General features: G+C 38.2%; 1 protein-coding gene across 2 annotated transcripts; it reads left to right on the top strand.

Annotated features, from left to right (window-relative positions):
• The first annotated feature begins 4,244 nt into the window (after positions 1–4,244).
• Positions 4,245–12,090, top strand: LOC119779012 (SAM pointed domain-containing Ets transcription factor). 2 transcript variants are annotated; one of them, XM_038278514.1, is made up of 6 exons: positions 4,245–4,565; positions 8,289–8,733; positions 9,449–9,646; positions 9,813–9,860; positions 10,081–10,215; positions 10,571–12,089. In XM_038278514.1, exons 2-6 carry the CDS (start codon positions 8,289–8,291, stop codon positions 10,747–10,749), a joined length of 1,005 nt encoding a protein of 334 aa, XP_038134442.1. In that variant the 5' UTR covers positions 4,245–4,565; the 3' UTR covers positions 10,750–12,089. The 2 variants fall into 2 exon arrangements, with proteins under 2 accessions (XP_038134442.1, XP_038134443.1); XM_038278515.1 differs by lacking the exon at positions 4,245–4,565 and adding an exon at positions 8,025–8,126 and having other exon boundaries at positions 10,571–12,090.
• Positions 12,091–18,097: the final 6,007 nt, after the last annotated feature.

Below are 18,097 nucleotides of genomic sequence, written 5' to 3'. Positions count from 1 at the left end.
GCCAGAGCAGCCTCCACCTGCTGAGGAGGCTGAGGTCCTTTGGAGTAAACAGGCTCCTGCTTAAAACCTTCTATGACTCTGCGTTGGCATCAGCCTTCCTCTAGGCTGTTGTCTGCTGGGCCCCTGGCAGTGCAGAGCGGGACAGAAAGAGACTGAACTAACAGATGCTGCACTGGTCTGATGTGGTGAAGAGAGAGTTGAGCAAAAAGGCAAAGCTCTTGATTTACCAGTCGCTCTACGTTCTCACCCTCACCTATGGTCATGAAATCTGAATTATGACCAAAAGAACATGAACCCAGATACAAGTTGCAAAAATTAGCTCAGTTATTGAGGGAGTAGAGCTGCTCCTCCACATCAAGAGGAGTCAGCTGAGGTGACTATGTCTCTCAGATGGTCTGGATGCACCTCTGGCTGAGCTGGAGGAGGTGTCTGTGAAGAGAGAAGTCAGTGAGCCTCTGCTGTGACTGCTGCCCCTGCTAACTGGTCCTGGATCAAAAAGAAGAAGATTAGTACCATTGATGTTTACACTATCTCCAATATATCTAATATCTAAATGGCTTAGAATGTGACCTGTCATTTACTCTCAAACTGTCAGTAGCACACCATTTGCTAATTCTTTTTGGACGGTAGCAGTTTGCATTTCAATCTTTTGCCGAGCAATCAGAAGATTAAACACACACCTATTTCACATAAATTAGCTTGGTAGTGTATTTCAGTGTCTCTTTCAAACTTTAATGAGTCCTCCCCCCCAATGTTCCGAATGATCTTTGTCCTGTGGTCTAATCTAAATCAATAGAAATTAATTATAATGTCCCTCATGTTAGATTTATTTTGTCTGACTGTAGAGAATCTGATCACAAAGAACAAACATTTCAATTAAATCTTATATGCAAATATAAATACAGTTTGCATGACTGTTTATTTTTGCTACTAGGCAAAACATCTGGATTCAAATAAAAGTACTAAGGTATGACTTGACTGAGATGTTAGGGCATGTTGAGTTTTTGGTTCATTGTACAGCCAAAGTAAAAAAAAAAAGCCTACACAGCTCAACACAACTGTTATAATGTGCTAAATGTTTTATTCTGAATACACACCAAGCAAAAAAGAGGAAAAGTTGTCGAAAGATAGGCTGACATGTGATGTAATATCATATCAAATATTAACAATGAGGCCTCCAGAGCATGTTTTTGCTGTTTATACAGGAACATTCCTCTCCCATTAGGCAGACAGCATGTACCAGAAATCTCCTCATTTAGTCTTTTTCTGAATAAGCTGATTTGCCTTTCAAAGGCCACGCCCCCACAACCTGCAACAATGACAACCAGTCAGAGTTCTTAAACACAGTGGCTAGGAACCTGGAATAATACATTTTATGAAGGGCATACCTTGACTGATGATGGTTACAGACTGTTCTGGACAGTTTATTTCCCCTCATGACATCATAAGGGAAATACTTTTTAAAAAGAGTATTTTATGCACACATTAGGTAAGAGATGGAGAAAGGCAAATATAGAGGTGAAAGAGTTTTCTGCATTTGTCAATCTCATACCCAGGTTTTAGGACACTCATGACTATTACAAAATGTTTATAATGTGAAATTTGCATAGGTACTCAGAGATTCACTTCTATACAGAAAGCCCACATTCATATCTTCAGGTAACACAGAGTACATGTCAGACTTAATAATATTACTTTAGGTGATAGTTTCAAGGTGTTGCTTTATTGTACCGGTATGTCTCGTACCATGTCTTTCAGTTGTGCTGTTCTTTTTTCATCTCGTTACAGGTGATGAAGCAGACTGAAAATGTTTTGTCATTGTCTCCTTTCTCTTCTTTCTTTCATCTTTTCTCTTTCTTTTTTCCTTTTCTTCTTCTGTTTTTCTGCTCTATTTACATTGCAGTGTCCATATAAACTGTAAAACTCCCTGCAGAATTATAATAAAGCAATTTGTATGCATGAAACAAGTGGAGCAGTATGGCAATTGCCATACTGCTCCACTTGTGAAAGTAAAATCTGGTGGGCTCCTTTTGGCATCAAGACAATTATTCTTATTGCCACATTGCCAGACAGGACACTGTAAAAAAAAAAAAAAAAAAAAGAAATTTGCATAAATTGAGACCTTTAATCTAGATTTGACACATAAAGATCGGTGATTTCCAATCCAACTGTATTTTTAATGCACTTTAATATCACCTGGGATTAAAGTTTTGTGCAGTAAACTACAGCAAAACTTAGACACAGACTCCTAGGACTTAAAAAAAAACAATAAGAGTAGAAAAATACATGTTTGTGATAAAAAAAACAAAAAACAAAAAACAAAACTAAATATCTAACAGGCTAACGTCAACATCTCATGTAGTGTTATACACAATGGAAGGTCTTTTCATATTTTTGGAGCTGCCGCAGAAAAAGCCCAATCCCCACTAAGCTAGCTTTTTGTTTAAGACATCTCAAGAAGCAGCTGATCAGCTGGCCTGAGAAAATGGGAGGGTGCCGTAGCTAAAAACTTGTAATCAAAACCCCTTAAAAGGGAAGATTCGGTGCTATGTAAAGATTTAAATCCAGTTTGAAAAACCTCTAAAATATCATGATCTTCTAAAAAGCCCATATGTTGATTACAAACCACCTTTTCAAGAATTTTGGAAATAAAGGAAAATTCAGAAATAGACCTATAGTTTAAAAGAATTGTGGGATCAAGAACAGGTTTTTTAAGTAGGGGTTGAACCAAAGCATGTTTTAAATTTCCCACATTTCTCACAGCTGTTGACAGGACTTGGCCAACGCTGTTTTAATATGTAAAAAGAAACCTGCAGTTTGTCCTTTTTCCATCTGCCCTCAGCTTGATGGCAATTCAATTCAGTTTATTTCAATAGTGCCAATTCACAAGACATGCACTTAACAGTTCACCAGATCATCCAGTCAAATTGATTCAAAGTTTTCTATCTAAGTAAAGTTAGATAGACCAGTTGATTGCATCGACTCATTGAATCAAATGGCACACTTGCGTGTCCATGTGTGGTGGTTTAGCCACAGCTCAGATTTAGTTTTTGGTGGCTTCAGTTTAATTTTCATTGGTGCCGTGGAGTCCAACACAGTCTGGCAGGTGGAATGTAAACAGGAGCGAAGTTCTTCTGGATCTGTGTATGCCAGTTTATCTGATTCATTATTTTCAAAACTAAGCTGCAAATGAGGCAATTTAATTACTTTAATTACTTTCTAAAGTTTTACAAGCCTCTTATACTTTTAATATTTGTATTCTAAGTTGCTTTATTGATATATTTATGGATTGACTTAGTACATTTAAGATTATTTTAACTTTTTATTGTCACTGTATAATTTTTTTTCTTTTTCTTTACATTTCTTTCTTTTTTTTTTTTTTTTTATTACATTACATTACATTTCTAAGGCACAAGAGATGAAAAAGTGCCAAAAAGACTGATGTGAAGACTGGGGCAAATGAATGTACATCTTTCCTGTCAAATACAATAATAAATTTGATCAATTCAAATTTATAAGAGAATAAGATTAATCTTCTTGGAATACATGTAAATTACCATGTGTGGTAGAAGAATAGACCACAAATGCAAACAAAAAAGCTCCTCCAAAAGCATTATGCAGTCACTCTATTTCTTAAACAGGGACAGGGAGGTTGGTCAGAGTCAGTGGGAAGTATAGGACTGCGTACATAGAAACCCTGGAAGAAACGTTGCATAAAACTTCATACTAACGTTAACCTTTCAGAGGAACAACATCACTAAGCATAAAGCCAGAGCTACACGTGAATGGTTTGAGTAGAAGAGTAAAATAGTTGCTTCCAGTCTGATTAAGCTGTATCTACTTTGCAATATAGAATAGCCAAACAATGCCCTAGATTGCAAAAAAAAAGTGGCTACTGAGGTAAATTACTGATCTAATTTGGAGGGAAACACAGTGCTTGTATAAAGATACACACACTCATGGTGTGTCACACTATCCTTTTGGGCTCATTGGAATCTAAACCTATTTTCAATTCACACCTTAGTCCTAAACCTAATTCCTAACCCGAGATCAAAACTTGTCCTCAGACCAGTCCTCACAACTACCTGTAAGTCCTAATAATTTGGCATATTCCAGGGAAATTAGCCATAAGTTGTCCTCACGAGCTAACAAATACATGGCCATACACCCATACACACACCCACACTTTGGGTTGTGTGTCTAAGTAAACACAACCGCTTATAAATATAAATTGCAGTCAATGGTGCTGGAATTCCTTTGCACCCAGTCACCCAGTCACTTGTCTTCTCTCCCTTTCACTTTGTACACACCCCCAGCAGGTGCTTTCATTTGAGGTTTAGTTTGCTGTTGTGCTTTAGGCTGTGTCTTTCAGGTTAAGAGACATTTTGCCAAAAAAAAAAAAAACTACGAGGGGGATATCAGGCCTCAGCCTGGGGCTCATCATCGCCATCAGGGAAAAGCAGGCTTTGGAGTGGCTGCTCTAAGCCTCACCTTTGTTCTTAGGTGGAGAACCACATCAGCAACCATCCAGAGAGGCTTTCACCCATTGATGCATCTTTTCTGAGGTAAGGAGACACTACTAATACCGAAATCCAAAAATGTGATTTTTATGTTTTTGTCCATAATAATACAGATTAAAACTATTTTCTTGGCAACTTTGCCAACCTTACTTTTCCAATAAAGGGCTTTGACTTCTATACATGTTTATTAAGTTCAAAAATTCTAATTTCTACTACCTTTTTTAGGGGTTAAAGACAGCATTATCACTGACCACATGTTATGGAGAGCAAAATTTTGTTTCACAAGTTAACATTCATAATAGAGTTGGCAGGCCTTTTTATTTTGTTAAGCTTTAAATTGCTCATAGACCATACAGTCTAAAAAATATATTTAAAGTATGCCATTCATTTGATTTCATTCACATGTAAGGATTATTTACTGATAAAGACTGGATTAGACCTGTTGATTCTTGCATGGCGCTACCTTCAGGATGTCACCTCAGTCATATAAACTCCAACGGTTTGCATTAATTTTACTGTCATATTCAATTAATTTGAATATGTCTTAAAAAAAAAGGCATGGTAGTCAGATTAAAAGTACTTTTATGGATTGTAATTTGTAAACATGTACTAAGCATGCTTTTCATTAAGTCCATATTTCTGCTGGTTGAGAATGTGGTTAGGGATTATAAGACTGTTATGTCATTCACTGAAAATTTATAACCCATAATTCAAGATAGTTAGAATTCAATTTAATCTTTTTGAAACTTAAAATAAAAGAACGAATCTTCTCTCAGCAGTGCTGGTGAACAGTTGCGGCCCTACAACATTATGTTTCCTTGAAGAGCTTTCTGTTTGCAAAGTTGCATGAATTTCAATGGTTGCTCTCACTTTAGATTCTTGCACAAAAGCTTTCTTGATCTTTGTCTGTTGGAATAACAGATTGCAAAGAACCAAGGCAGCAGGGACAATTTCATTTGACTTGACCTACAGAAGCTACAAGTTAGGTAGCTTCAGAAAACAGCATAAATAGTCAGTTAAATTTAGCTAAACTGCAAAAAAGTTACTTTAATGAAAAAACTTGACTTGATTTCCAGTTTCTCATTTGAATGTATATCCACAGGCAAATCTGCAGCACCTCATTGTAATAAGCTAGAGAGGAAGCTGCAGTTATGTAATGTACTCTTTTAGAAAACTGAGCGGAGGTGGCATTTCCAGTTTTAACCTTAGTTTTAACATTACTTTCAGTGTCTATGTTGGTGATGAGATATTTGTTGAGTAGCATACAAAATTGTCCCCGCTGATCAAGCTTCTAAGCCTCAGGCATTTAACTACCATTTTCTCATTCATCTCTCTGGGTGACAGGTCTAAATCTGCATCAACCAATGAAGGGTTGAAGGCTTATCTTTGCCATTTAGTACAAATATATAATCCTCTGACAGAACGTTGATGACTTTGGTTTCCAAGGATTTTGGCCCAGTGCCTGTGCACCTGACTGCAGGAATGATTCATCCTGTGCACCATCATCCCCCACCTTCAGTTAAGACAATCTACATAGGGGTTGGGGATATAATAGAAGTTAATAGCAATCTTTCTGAACAGATAAGAAACAGCACTTTGTGACGGTCTGAACATGAGATTTAGAACAGACTCTGCAGATAACAGAGAATGACCCTCCATCTGCGATTCATAAAATAAGCAAATACCTTAAAACCGACCCTGATGTGCTGGAATTGCATTTACAATGTGAACTGAACATATGTATATAATAGTGTTGCAATAAAAATTATCTAATCCAACAGGTTTCTTACCAGAAACAAACACGCAAAGTTAGATAAAGCCCCTAATTCAGCCTTATTTGCAGCAAGTTAACTGCCTTAGTGGGTCCGACATCCCATAAGAAACAATAACAAGGAAGAAAATCTTTAACGCTCACACAGCAAACAGTCACACTTGGCTTTACACCAGCAAAGCTCTCTGCCAGCATGTTTTTCACCATTAGATATGTGGTGTCAGATGTCATTCACGACCTTGTCGTTTTTAGCATTTCTTTAGCTTGTTTTAAAGCCGATTCATGAAATTTGGTTAAATTGTAATGAATCAGCAAACTGGTTTCACAGTTCTGTAAGAACTTTCAATTGAGGAGGGAGGAGATATCAAGGATTTACTGTTTGACTTCAGAAATGATTATTTTTGGTCATTTTCTGAAATTTCTTTCAACTGATAATGTAACACATTTTCAATAAACAGTCATTAACACTGTAGGAAGGAAAATGAAACCTATCATGATGAAAACCTCTTAGCTTCCCAGAAAGGAGTTATTTTGTGGAGTAAATGGAGCAAGCTCTAAAGCTCCTGAAATGAATATCAGCTTCTTGACCAAACTCATTTAGAGATCAGTCAGGGTCTTAATCCCCTTCTCACCATGGGGTGTGAGTTTGTGTCTTTTTTCCTGTGTCTGCTCTTCCTTTTGGAAGAAGGTAATATGGCTAAATTTGCTTCACTAATGGGTTTAGTGCAAGCTGTTGCACAGCAGAGTTGACACACAGCAGCAGGCTGGGATACCAATGGTGTTTAATCTCAGTCCTGATTGAGAAAGGGGGAGGATGGGTTGGAGGCAGAAGATAAAAGGAAAACCAGGGAGGGCGATATCAACTAAAGAAGTAAAGAAGTAAGACTGAAAGAGGAATCTTCAGAAAAATATAAATTATAATTGTTCAAATGTTGGGTCTGTTTGGTAAAAAGATTATCTTTTTTTTTTCTATCAGTTCTTGGTAACCTCAATATCATATCTCCAGAAGTTAAATGATCTAAAATAACCCTAACTATGTCCACTTAAAAAGTGGCATTTGGCCTTACTGGGTGCAATCTATTATTTTACAATTTTATGAGACTTTAATTGTTTGCCATATGATGAAGCAAGCCATGACATAGCTGAACATGTGCTTAGTGGAGAAACACTTCTTTACTGCCACATCAACCACGATCGCTGATAACCCGGTGTGTTGCCGTGGTGTTACCTCCCATATGCCAGCTGTGGCAGGTACAAATTATTGGTGCAATATGCAAGATTACACCTTAGGTGCATGTTATGAAGGCAAGTGTTCACTTTTCTTAACAATCTACTGTTAGGAGGGACCCTACGCCCATTGGACAGGCCTTTTAATTGAGAGTGAAGTTGTCTTTTGCCAATACATGGTCTTGGGCACATTTTTCGCACATTTCTGTCTTTATTAACTACGGTAACTTCTTTTTGATTAAAAACTCCAGCTGACTTTGGAGACAGAGGGCTGCAGAGACGGCACCTTGGAAGCCTGAAAGTGGCAGCAGGGCTGAATTGGTCTCAATACAAGTCACCTACCCCCAAGTTGAGCGCCATTCTGGGCCACTGACCCACAAATAAGAGACTCAGTCAAATCCATTTTGCCTAATGTCTGCTGGGGGTGGGTGTCTTTTAAATATCCCTTGAGGTTTATTTTCCTAGAATCTTCCTTCGACTTTCTGGCTGCTATAAAGCTGGAACCAGAGAGGACTCCCATCAGTAGTTCTTGCATCACATTATGGCGTTTCTTGAAGAGTAGTTGCTAATTTAGCAGCTAAATACTTAAGAAAAAGAGGATTGATAAGGTAATGCCGAGCTCTTACAACCTTCAGATGTTATTGAAGAATGCTAAGGCTAATGTGCTCTGTAATCATACATTTCTTATGTCATTTTGTGGGTTATTTTGATGTTTGCATAGCCTTCAGAGCCAATTATATGATGTGGCTTCTCTTCCTCTATCTCCTCAGATGTCGAATCCAATTAGTGGTTTACCAGAGAGCACTGACTTTGTGCCCTGTATTGGGATGACAGAGGACTCTCTCATCCTCCTGGAACGAAACCGATGCTCTGTAGATCCTTGGGACACAGTGGACATCAAACCCAACATAGAAGTACTTGAGCGCGGCGTGCCAAGCCTCTACCTCTCCTGCTATGACATGCTCCTCACTGAAGAGGCTGCCTGTTTGGTGAAAGTGTCAGATGGGTCCTCTGCACTAGCTGTCCACATGAATCGCATGGAGAGCAGAGAGGAGCCAGAGCAGTGCCCTGTCATTGACAGCCAGGAGAATGGTCTGTCTCCTGGGCTTGAGGGGCAGATGGAGGATCGATCATTGGAGCAGGTGCAAAGCATGGTTGTAGGAGAGGTGCTGAAGGACATTGAAACAGCTTGCAAACTGCTCAACATCACTCCAGGTAGGTCAAAACCACACCTACAACAACACACATAATTTTCAGCAGCATTAACGCATTTACCTGGCAAAGAAAAACAAGTATGCCTATTTGCAGATAAAAGAATGTTGAGTAAGAGACCAAATCTTACTTCCAAAATCAACATATTTTTGTGTAAACAGCCCGGCCAAGATGACAGATGTTCCCAATCATATCTTTACTGACGCAGAGCTATGTTTGCCTGCTCCAGGATCTGTTTAATCCTGACCTTTTCAACAAGTTTCCCTGAACAGGGACAGTGATGATTCTCTCCTGCCTGCAGCCGTGTACACAGTCTTAAGGGCGAGGTCTCGCCTGCTTGAAAAACAAACAGAGGAAGCAGTTTTGTGCATTGTATTGCTTCTAGCTGTTATAAACCTACGTGATCCCCAGTCATTTGTTCTACTTATTAAATCTGAAGTGATATAGAACATTAATAACTTCATCTACTTTGCATATGTGTGCAACACTCAGAGAATGTAAAGTCACTAGTTTGAATCAAGACCACTCCAACCAAGACCAAAGAGTACTGAGACAAGACCAAGACCAAGACATTTAGAGGCCGAGACCGACATCTTATATGGTCTTGGCCTTGACTCTGTACTCCTTGGTCTCGGTTGGTGTTGTCTTGCTTACACTACAAGTGACTCCACTTTAAAGGACGGGGAAAGTGTTTCCTATATTTTGTACCTGCCCACAGACCCTACAGAGTGGAACACCGGGAATGTCCAAAAGTGGATGCTGTGGACTGAACACCTGTACAGGTTGCCCCATGCAGGAAAAGCCTTCCAGGAGCTGACAGGGAAGGATCTGTGTGCTATGAGCGAGGAGGAATTTCGGCAACGGTCCCCACTATGCGGAGACACCCTTTATGCTCACCTGGATATATGGAAGTCAGGTATATGGTATTTATTTGTCTATTTGACAAAACACAAATAACCCCCCTGTAGATTCTTACAATGAACACAATGAATGTCTGTGGGTGTGTGTATTTAGTCGGAATTATAAGGTGCTAAAAGTGTTTTCTTTCAATTGACTGTTATATGTTGTACTTTTATCTGCAGCTGCGTGGATGAAAGACAAGTGCTCTGCTGTAGATACCAAAACTACAGGTATGATTACAGTTAGACCTTTACTCACCTTAATGAAAGCCTCATTAAGATAAAACGATAAAACTTTTACATCAAATTTTAAGCTTTAATGAAGCTTAAAATATCATAAAACTTTAAAGAAGCTTAAAATTTGGTATATTCAAAAATTAAATGTTTTGTGATTTTTGGTTGCTTGATATCAACAACCTGAAGGAGAAGATGTCTGTTTGTTTTTGTATAGGCAGCGAGGAGCTGTGGTCTGAGGCAGACTCATCTTGTTCAGGTCAACCGATTCATCTGTGGCAGTTCCTCCGAGAGCTCCTGCTTAAACCTCACAACTATGGTCGCTGCATACGCTGGCTCAATAAAGAAAAAGGTGCAATACCACATCTTCTGGCATTTCTAATTGTTGTTCTCTAAAGCAAACTGACAAACATGGGTGCAAAGAGTAGTAGGCTGTCAGAGATGCAGTGCTTGATAAAAAATACTGTAGCTGAGAAAAAAAGGAGATTGTGTCATAACAGAAGAATAACAGTGTTTCATGCAAAAACAAATACTTGCTGATAAAATACATTCTCAAATAAAGGTTAAACAATATCTCAGTCTACAGGACAGCAGTTATATAATTTTGTGGTTATTTTCTTTAAAAAACTTGTGTGTTTACTTATTGTTTTGTACTTTCTGCTATATTTGTGTGTGTTTTTGTTTAAGATTCCCGTTTCTTTTTCCAGGTATATTTAAAATCGAAGATTCGGCTCATGTGGCGAGGCTCTGGGGACTCAGAAAGAATCGACCTGCTATGAACTATGACAAGCTGAGCCGCTCCATTCGGCAGTACTACAAAAAGGGCATCATCCGCAAACCGGACGTGTCTCAGAGACTGGTGTACCAGTTTGTTCACCCAGTATGAGGCTTCAGGAAGCTGGGAGGAAGATAAGGAGGCTTGTGACAACCTTGACTCCATCTAACAATGCACTTGAACTATTACACCTCAGAGGTGACTTTATACAAATGAACTGCAAAGAAAGCCATCCTCTGCAGGCGCAATGAGGATCTAAAAAAATATTGTTTGTTGCTTTTTTTCCACGCTTCAGAATCAAACTGCCTTGTTGTTTGCATGATCTGCCTGTCGATGGTTCTATGATTAAGTTCACGTCACAGCATCATACCTAAACGCTTTAACAAACAAGCTTCGGGCAGTCATCCCTCTCCTACTTCTTCACCTCTTGTTTTAGTCGCCTTCACAGTCACTTTGTTATGTTGTCTTGCCAAAGCTGTTTGGCAACAGCAGACAGCTTTAATCTACACAGCTGAAGAGAAGGACAATTAAACAGATTTGATAAATATATTCAGGTTTTATTTGCTAAAACCTCTTTAAGGCAGAGCTTATAAGAACACTTTTTTCTTCTTATCAGGTGTAACATAATGAAGGAATGACATTTTCTCTAATGGCACTGCTGAGGAGCTTCTTGTTTTATTTTGCTAGTTACGGTTTATATAGATGTGTATATTGCATCTTAGGTTTCTGATGTTTGAGATTCAAAGTGCTTAAAGCATTACAATGAAGTCCCTGTCATACAGTACAGCCAGCATGAAACAATAAAAAAAAAACGTGTCAAATTCAAGGCCTGTGGGCCAAATTCAGCTCCTCACAACAATTTCAAGAGCCAAAATAGGCATATTATGATATATACTAGAGGCATACTTTCTTTTAAAGAGTGCAAAGTGGCTAAGATTGTAATAAATATGTGTGAAGTTATAATAACAGAGAAGTGTGCTCTTTGTTAATGAAATGATGCAATTAAATGTGTCATTTATACAGCTGTGTGTGTCCCATTTAAGGATTAAAGAAATTAGTTTGGCACCCCTGCTCTAAATGACATTAATGGACATGTTCACTGAATACCATGCACAGTCTTTAGTGTGCTGTAACCGTGACATCAATGCACCAACTTGCTAAAGTGTTCTTCCCTCTTTCCCAGCTTATCACAATACAGCCACTAACTTCAGTGTATTTAACAGGATTCTGTGTAATAGAACAATTAGTGCATGCATCTGAAGTGAGAGGAAATATTTTATTGAATTTTTTTAAATAAAATTCCGAATAGTGTGCTTTATATTTGCATGTAGCACTGCGGAGTCAGTCTTTTTGAAAAAACAACACCTTTATATGCAAGCCTTTATTGCATGCCTTTTATAGCTAACAACATAACATTTTCTTCAACCATTTTCCAAAATAGTTTAGGTTCAAACAGTTGGAGAGTACCTATAAACAGCATTTTCAAACCTTGCCGTATCTAGACTTTGATATGGCAAGACTTTGATGTAAATGTTTTTAATAGCTCTGGTAGTTCATTTAATCTTTATTGATGGTTTTGCAATCAGAGGTCACATCAGTGGGGGGTGAGAATGTAGACTAAGGGCTTGATCTTCAAAAGGTAGTGCATGTTAAAACAGAATAGATCTTTAAAAATGGCGCACAGCAATGCATGTACTTCACCAAGCAGCAGGGGAAAACCTTTTTTTGTGTTTCTACCGTCATCAATATCCAGATCATTTTCTAATTACCAAACCAATTCTTCAAATTTAGCATTTAAAGGTAGTCACAGTTTTAAATCGTTTTTGGGCATCTTTGAAAGTCAGGTGCAAAATCTTGCAAAGATTTATGTGGTCATCTGTCACAAAGGGAGCTTTGGTACAATGCCAGACGATACAGAGAGATTCTGTTGCAATGTTATCATATTTGGATCATTGGAAAGAACTATAATAGAATAACAATATCTAGAAAAGAATGTCTGCACAGGATCTTGCAAAGTAATGCAGCAGGGATAGGAGATAATCTTTATTCATTTGAACCAAAACAAAAACAAGCAAACACAATAGAATATTAACAGCTATTAGAGAACATTCAATACAGACCAACAAAATGGAGGGGTGCATGTCTTACTTGTGACAAGAGGAATTTTTTTCTCTCTTAATATTTTTAACATGCTCTGTTTGAAGCAGTTTTATTAAATTATTTTGGGAATTCCCTTTTAGTATAATATTAGATCAAGGTGTAAGTAAATCCAGCTGTTTAGAGCATAATCTGCTGTAAATGTGACTGCTGCTCCTTCTATGTGGTTTGGAGGGGTGGTCAAATACTGTAACTTTAATCATTTCATTTTTAACTTTTGTTTGAAGCATTTAGAGATAAGCTGTCTATGTGATAAATCATTATCATTTTTAGAATAGCTATTGCCATTATTACCTTCAACAAACCTGCTCGTAACCTAATTTTCTTGTATTGCCTCTCTCATATTGCCAGTACGACATGTGATTTGCTCATTTTAATGAGTGAAACCAAACCAGTTTGAGTGCATTGTAATTTGAGCAATCTTTGTAGATCATCTGCAACACTCTCACCTATTGCTCATAAATGTTTTTGCACACTCACACACTGTTTGAAAATTGGTTTAATAGGGTCTCATCTGACTAGATCACACTTCACATGCTTATATGTTCACCACGTCACCAATAATGGTGACATTGATTTTCAGTTGTTGTCTATTTATAACATTATTCCAACACAGTAATCAGTATAATAAATGGATTAGTGCTCTGAGATGCTGCAGGGTAACGATATTGTTTGATATCCTACATCTGAATTAAATCTCCAGCAATTGTTCTCTAAAAAACCTCTAAATCTTCAGAACACCTGAATATAAAATCCCATCACACTTCATGCAGGCAAACTCTCCTCTGTGGCTTTTAAAGGCCTTTGGTTGCACAAGATTCAATGGTAGGAGATGAACGGCAGCCGATTACTTATGTCTGTAGCACTTTTCAGGATTTTATTTGTAGACATTTAGAAAAACATGATGCATAACTTTGTATTGGTCTACCAGAACATAGTAAAAAGGCCTCAAAATTAGTTGTAATTGTGAAAACCAAAGGTGTTGTAAACTCAAGGAGGAACAAAGCAAAACGTAGTTTTAAACATGGTCGAAATGTATTCAGGAGTAGTTTCCTAGTGCTAGATTCGCAAGTTTTACCTCAAAAGTATTTAAAACACGATCAAATAATCTGCTTCCTGTGCAAAAAAAGAACTTAATGTTTCAAGAAGAAATCAGTTAACTAAACTTGGACTTTATCTGTGGGCAGTCTGCAATCTGTGGTGTTACAAATTTAACGACCACATTTTGTTTGGAAAGGTACTATTAATTGCATACATTTTATAGCCAAATTCTTTCTGATTAATGTGATTACTGATGTTTCATTCTGCAAGTTTTACTCTATCTCGGTCAACAACTTTGACAAATATGTCATAATTTCTCTTTCCCTCCAGCGGTGAGTAATAGGGTGAACATCTGCCAAGACATGGTGGCTTATAGTCAAATGGAGCAGGTAAGATGAACTCAACATCAGAGTTCATAAGGTAAGAGGGGAATTTGTTCACACGCTGTTTAAACTTAAAATGAAATGAAAGAATTAGCTAAATCTATTAGGCTATTATCAGAAGTCAGTCTTTACGTGATGTCTAAGGAGACTGAAGTAGGCTTTATCATAAAAAAAAAACTACCAATATAATAAAAGGTGAATATCTATACAGAATGAATTTAGGGTTAAAACTACATTTATCTCTCTGATGAAGGGCAATTATAACCATATTATCAGTGCTTATATTAAAATGAATTTAACAAAGGCATATTTGAAAAGAAGCTGCATAACATCAGAGTTTTTCTAATTGTGCACTGAATTATAACGCATTGTACAAGCTGTTAACAATGTAAACCTATCCATTGCCACTTAGGGTTTATTTTCTGCAACTGTAGCTTTTGGTCTTTGATCTGATGGAAGTGCAGATGGAATCAGAGGGCAGAAATGACAGTGACTAACATAACAAAACAATGTGTGTTTAACCAACCGTCAACAAAAAAAAAGAAACAGAAGCAGTATTCAACCACAAAATTTACTTAGAGCAGGAGATAGGAGTTGTTTTTCTTCTTTTCCCATTGCAGAATTTCTCTGCAAATTGTGTGACACCTAAAATGTAAACAAAGACCAAAAGTTGAAATGAAAACTAAAAACTCTGTTGCCTCTATAACTATAATTTTCAGCTACTTCCAAATCCTGATATACTGTTGTTCATTAAATATAAAGGTGCACATATATCTATAAATGTTCGGGCTATAGGTTATAAAAACATACATGTTAAAATTTAAGAATGTCCAAACTTCATCATTTGGAAGTTATTTTCCTGATGGTAAAGGGCCTATTTGAACTGAATTCTTAATATTATGATTTTTATTTTATTTTATTTTGTTTTTTTTTTACCATTAAGGATTGGCTTAATCATGAATTTCTGACGTTTGTTAAGTAGCTTGTCACTGGTGACCTCTAGTGGTGGCCTTAGATATAAATTAAACGTAGGACTGCTCACATCTAAGGTCCTTTATTCCAGGCGTTGAATCTGCCCCACCTTCGAGGAGATATGTGGAAAGTTTATCTTTTGGCTTTTGATAAGCTTCCTGAGGAAAACTACCTCACCTTTCTGTGAATAATTGGTTTAAATAACACAATTCTAGTCTAACCTTTTTACACGAGAAACAAAAAAAGTAGGGAAAAATTGGAATTTACAAATGTATTTGATAAATCAGTGTATTTTGTAGCTAAGCCTATTGTAAATGCTTTGTAGAAATCAACACATGGATGTGCCAACATTTCTTCTGATAATATTAGAGTGAAATAATAGTTTTGGATCAAAAGGAGAGTGTTCAAAAGTTAGCACACAGCTTCTGCCTAAACAGCTATAAACCACTAACCTGACAACAGCCAGATGCATGTCTCGCTCCACCTGTGAGTGGAGCTAGGCGGAGCGAGACATGCATCTGGCTGTTGTCAGGTTAATAAACCACCAATCAGGCACAAATTATGGATGTGGTGATGGACTCAGACCTCAACCTTCGGAGGCACATAAAGGCAGAAACAAAGTCGGCCTTCTATTGCGTAAAAAAATCTCCAGATTTAGAAGGCTGATGTTTTAGCCTGACCTTGAAAAATAATTAATTTGTTCATTCTTAGTAGAATTGATTACTGCAACAGTGGGCCGGATCTATCAAAGGTTTGCGTGTATAAAAACGTGAGCTATTTCACTGCGCATGCTAAAAAATGTACTAACTGATCTATCAACAGCGTGCTAAAAGGATTTGGTCTTTAAAATGTGCTAAATAGCGCCTGTTATCCATTTAGTACTTTTTCTGCAATGAATATGCAATATGGGGCGTTTACACGCAAAAGTGCGTCTTGTGGGAGGAGAACATGTAAATATATTAATTTAGCACTCGCAAAGTGATTTATTAAACCTGAAAGCAATTTTGCTAACGGTATCTGACTCTATATTTAACACGTTTCAAAAGAAGGTGCAAATGGTCTGTATGCGTAATTGCGCACACATGGCAGCGGTTATTGTCGCAAGAAGGAGACATGGAAATGAAGCAAGGAGACGCAGAGGACGCATTTTTTCACTCCGTGTGAATATTTTTGCAATGAAGGAGGAAACGATCTTTAAAACATATCGTTTATCCTGCATTGTCATTTTGCAGCTGTTGGGGGAACTCCGAATGGATTTGGAGCCAGGCACAAGGAGGACCCACGCAATACCAGATATCACAAAACTCCTTGCAACATGGCACTTTTTTTGCATCTGGGTCATTCCAGCGTACGGTTGCAGCGAGAGCTGGGATCTCCCAATGTCGTTTTTTCCGAAGTGCTGTCCGACGGGGTCGGGGTTCTCCCCCTGCGCCTGTGGAGCAACGTGCCAAATGCTGCGGGTATGCGTACGCTCAGCACACATATTCAGCCACATACCACCTTAGGGAATAAAGGTTGCCAAAGTTTTTTCGATATATATATATATATATATATATATATATATATATATATATATATATATATATATATATATATATATATATATTAGATTTTTTTGTTGCTGTTGGGGGTCACTGTAAGATTTAAATTTCTTAATGCACTAGTTTGTACAAACTACTTTGCCGCAAACCACAAAACGCGCAAAACCATCATTTAAATAGGGCGTCTCCAACAGTTTTGCACCTGCCACCAGTTACGCAATCACTCTTGTTAAATCACCCGCAAACCATGGTTCAGCCCCTCGCGCAAAATTCCAGTTTGCGAGCGCAAATTACTGCACGCAAAATTGGATCTTGATAAATCCGGCCCAGTGTCTTTACATGTATGCTTATAAAGTCGATCAGAGGCTGCAGCTGATCCTCTGAGATTTCTATCTGCTGCCTGAATCCTCACCAAAACCAAAATTAGAGGAGCACATCACCTCAGTGCTATTCCACTGGCAACCCTAGATAGATAGATAGATAGCATACGGTACATGCTACTGCAACTAAAAATACTAAGTTCAATCTAACTACTAAGCAGTGGCGGCCGGCCCATAGGGGGCGCTGGGGCACCACCCTCCCTGATAAGAAGAGAGAAACGTAAAATATATTTTTAGAAATTAACTCATAAATGTCAGTTTTACTCTCTAGACTGTGTACCTATAAGCAAAACAAATTATATAAACTACATTTCCCTATCTACTGTCATTAATTTGTGGATTTCCACAGACAGACTCCTACCGTCTCTGTTCTGGGGGCTGTGATCAGACTGACCCACATTTGCAGAGAATCTGTCAATCATGTACTATTGCTAGGTGAATTTAATGGCCAATCAGCGTCTCGGAACTTTATGGTATTGGGGCGCTGAAAATACTGCGCTTTAACAGGCTTCTGAACCCAAGCGCAGGTGCAGACAGTTAGAGGGAAGATGGCGAATGTAACAAACGAGATGCAGCTTCCACCAAATTCGGTGAGATCCTTATTTATCTACCCGTTTGCCAGAAGAACATCCCTGTTGTATGATATGAACATTTCATGTCATGGTTATTGTGACTGTGACGAATCCACCTCGTCGCTTAAAACAACCTCTCTAACTTTGCGCGCCACACACACATTCCTGTTATACTGTGTTTGTGAGGACCAATACACTCGCGCTGAGATCAGTAGCTCCATGAACTTAAAACACACAAGCTGTCCTGGTTACCTGCTGGCATATTGAGGGTGCACACTTAATATTTCAGTGGGGTTAGCCGTGTGTGTGTGTGTGGGGGGGGTGGGGGGGGGGGGGGGGGGGGGGGGGGGTGGGTGTGTACGTGTTTATGCTACGGGGACTTGTCTTCTTCAGTCTGGCTGCGTCTTTGCTGG

This window comes from Cyprinodon tularosa, unplaced genomic scaffold, assembly GCF_016077235.1.
Source record: "Cyprinodon tularosa strain WSP-4 unplaced genomic scaffold, ASM1607723v1 ctg141, whole genome shotgun sequence".
In the NCBI taxonomy this organism is placed as follows: domain Eukaryota; kingdom Metazoa; phylum Chordata; class Actinopteri; order Cyprinodontiformes; family Cyprinodontidae; genus Cyprinodon; species Cyprinodon tularosa.
Note: the sequence above shows the minus strand (reverse complement) of the source record. Positions and strands in the feature narration are given on the sequence as shown.

Coding starts and splice junctions, on each gene's coding strand:
- LOC119779012 (XM_038278515.1), top strand. CDS start 8,289: ATGTCGAATCCAATTAGTGGTTTACCAGAGAGCACTGACTTTGTGCCC. Junction 9,861..10,080: donor TGTAGATACCAAAACTACAG/GTATGATTACAG, acceptor GTTTTTGTATAG/GCAGCGAGGAGCTGTGGTCT. Junction 10,216..10,570: donor CTGGCTCAATAAAGAAAAAG/GTGCAATACCAC, acceptor TTCTTTTTCCAG/GTATATTTAAAATCGAAGAT.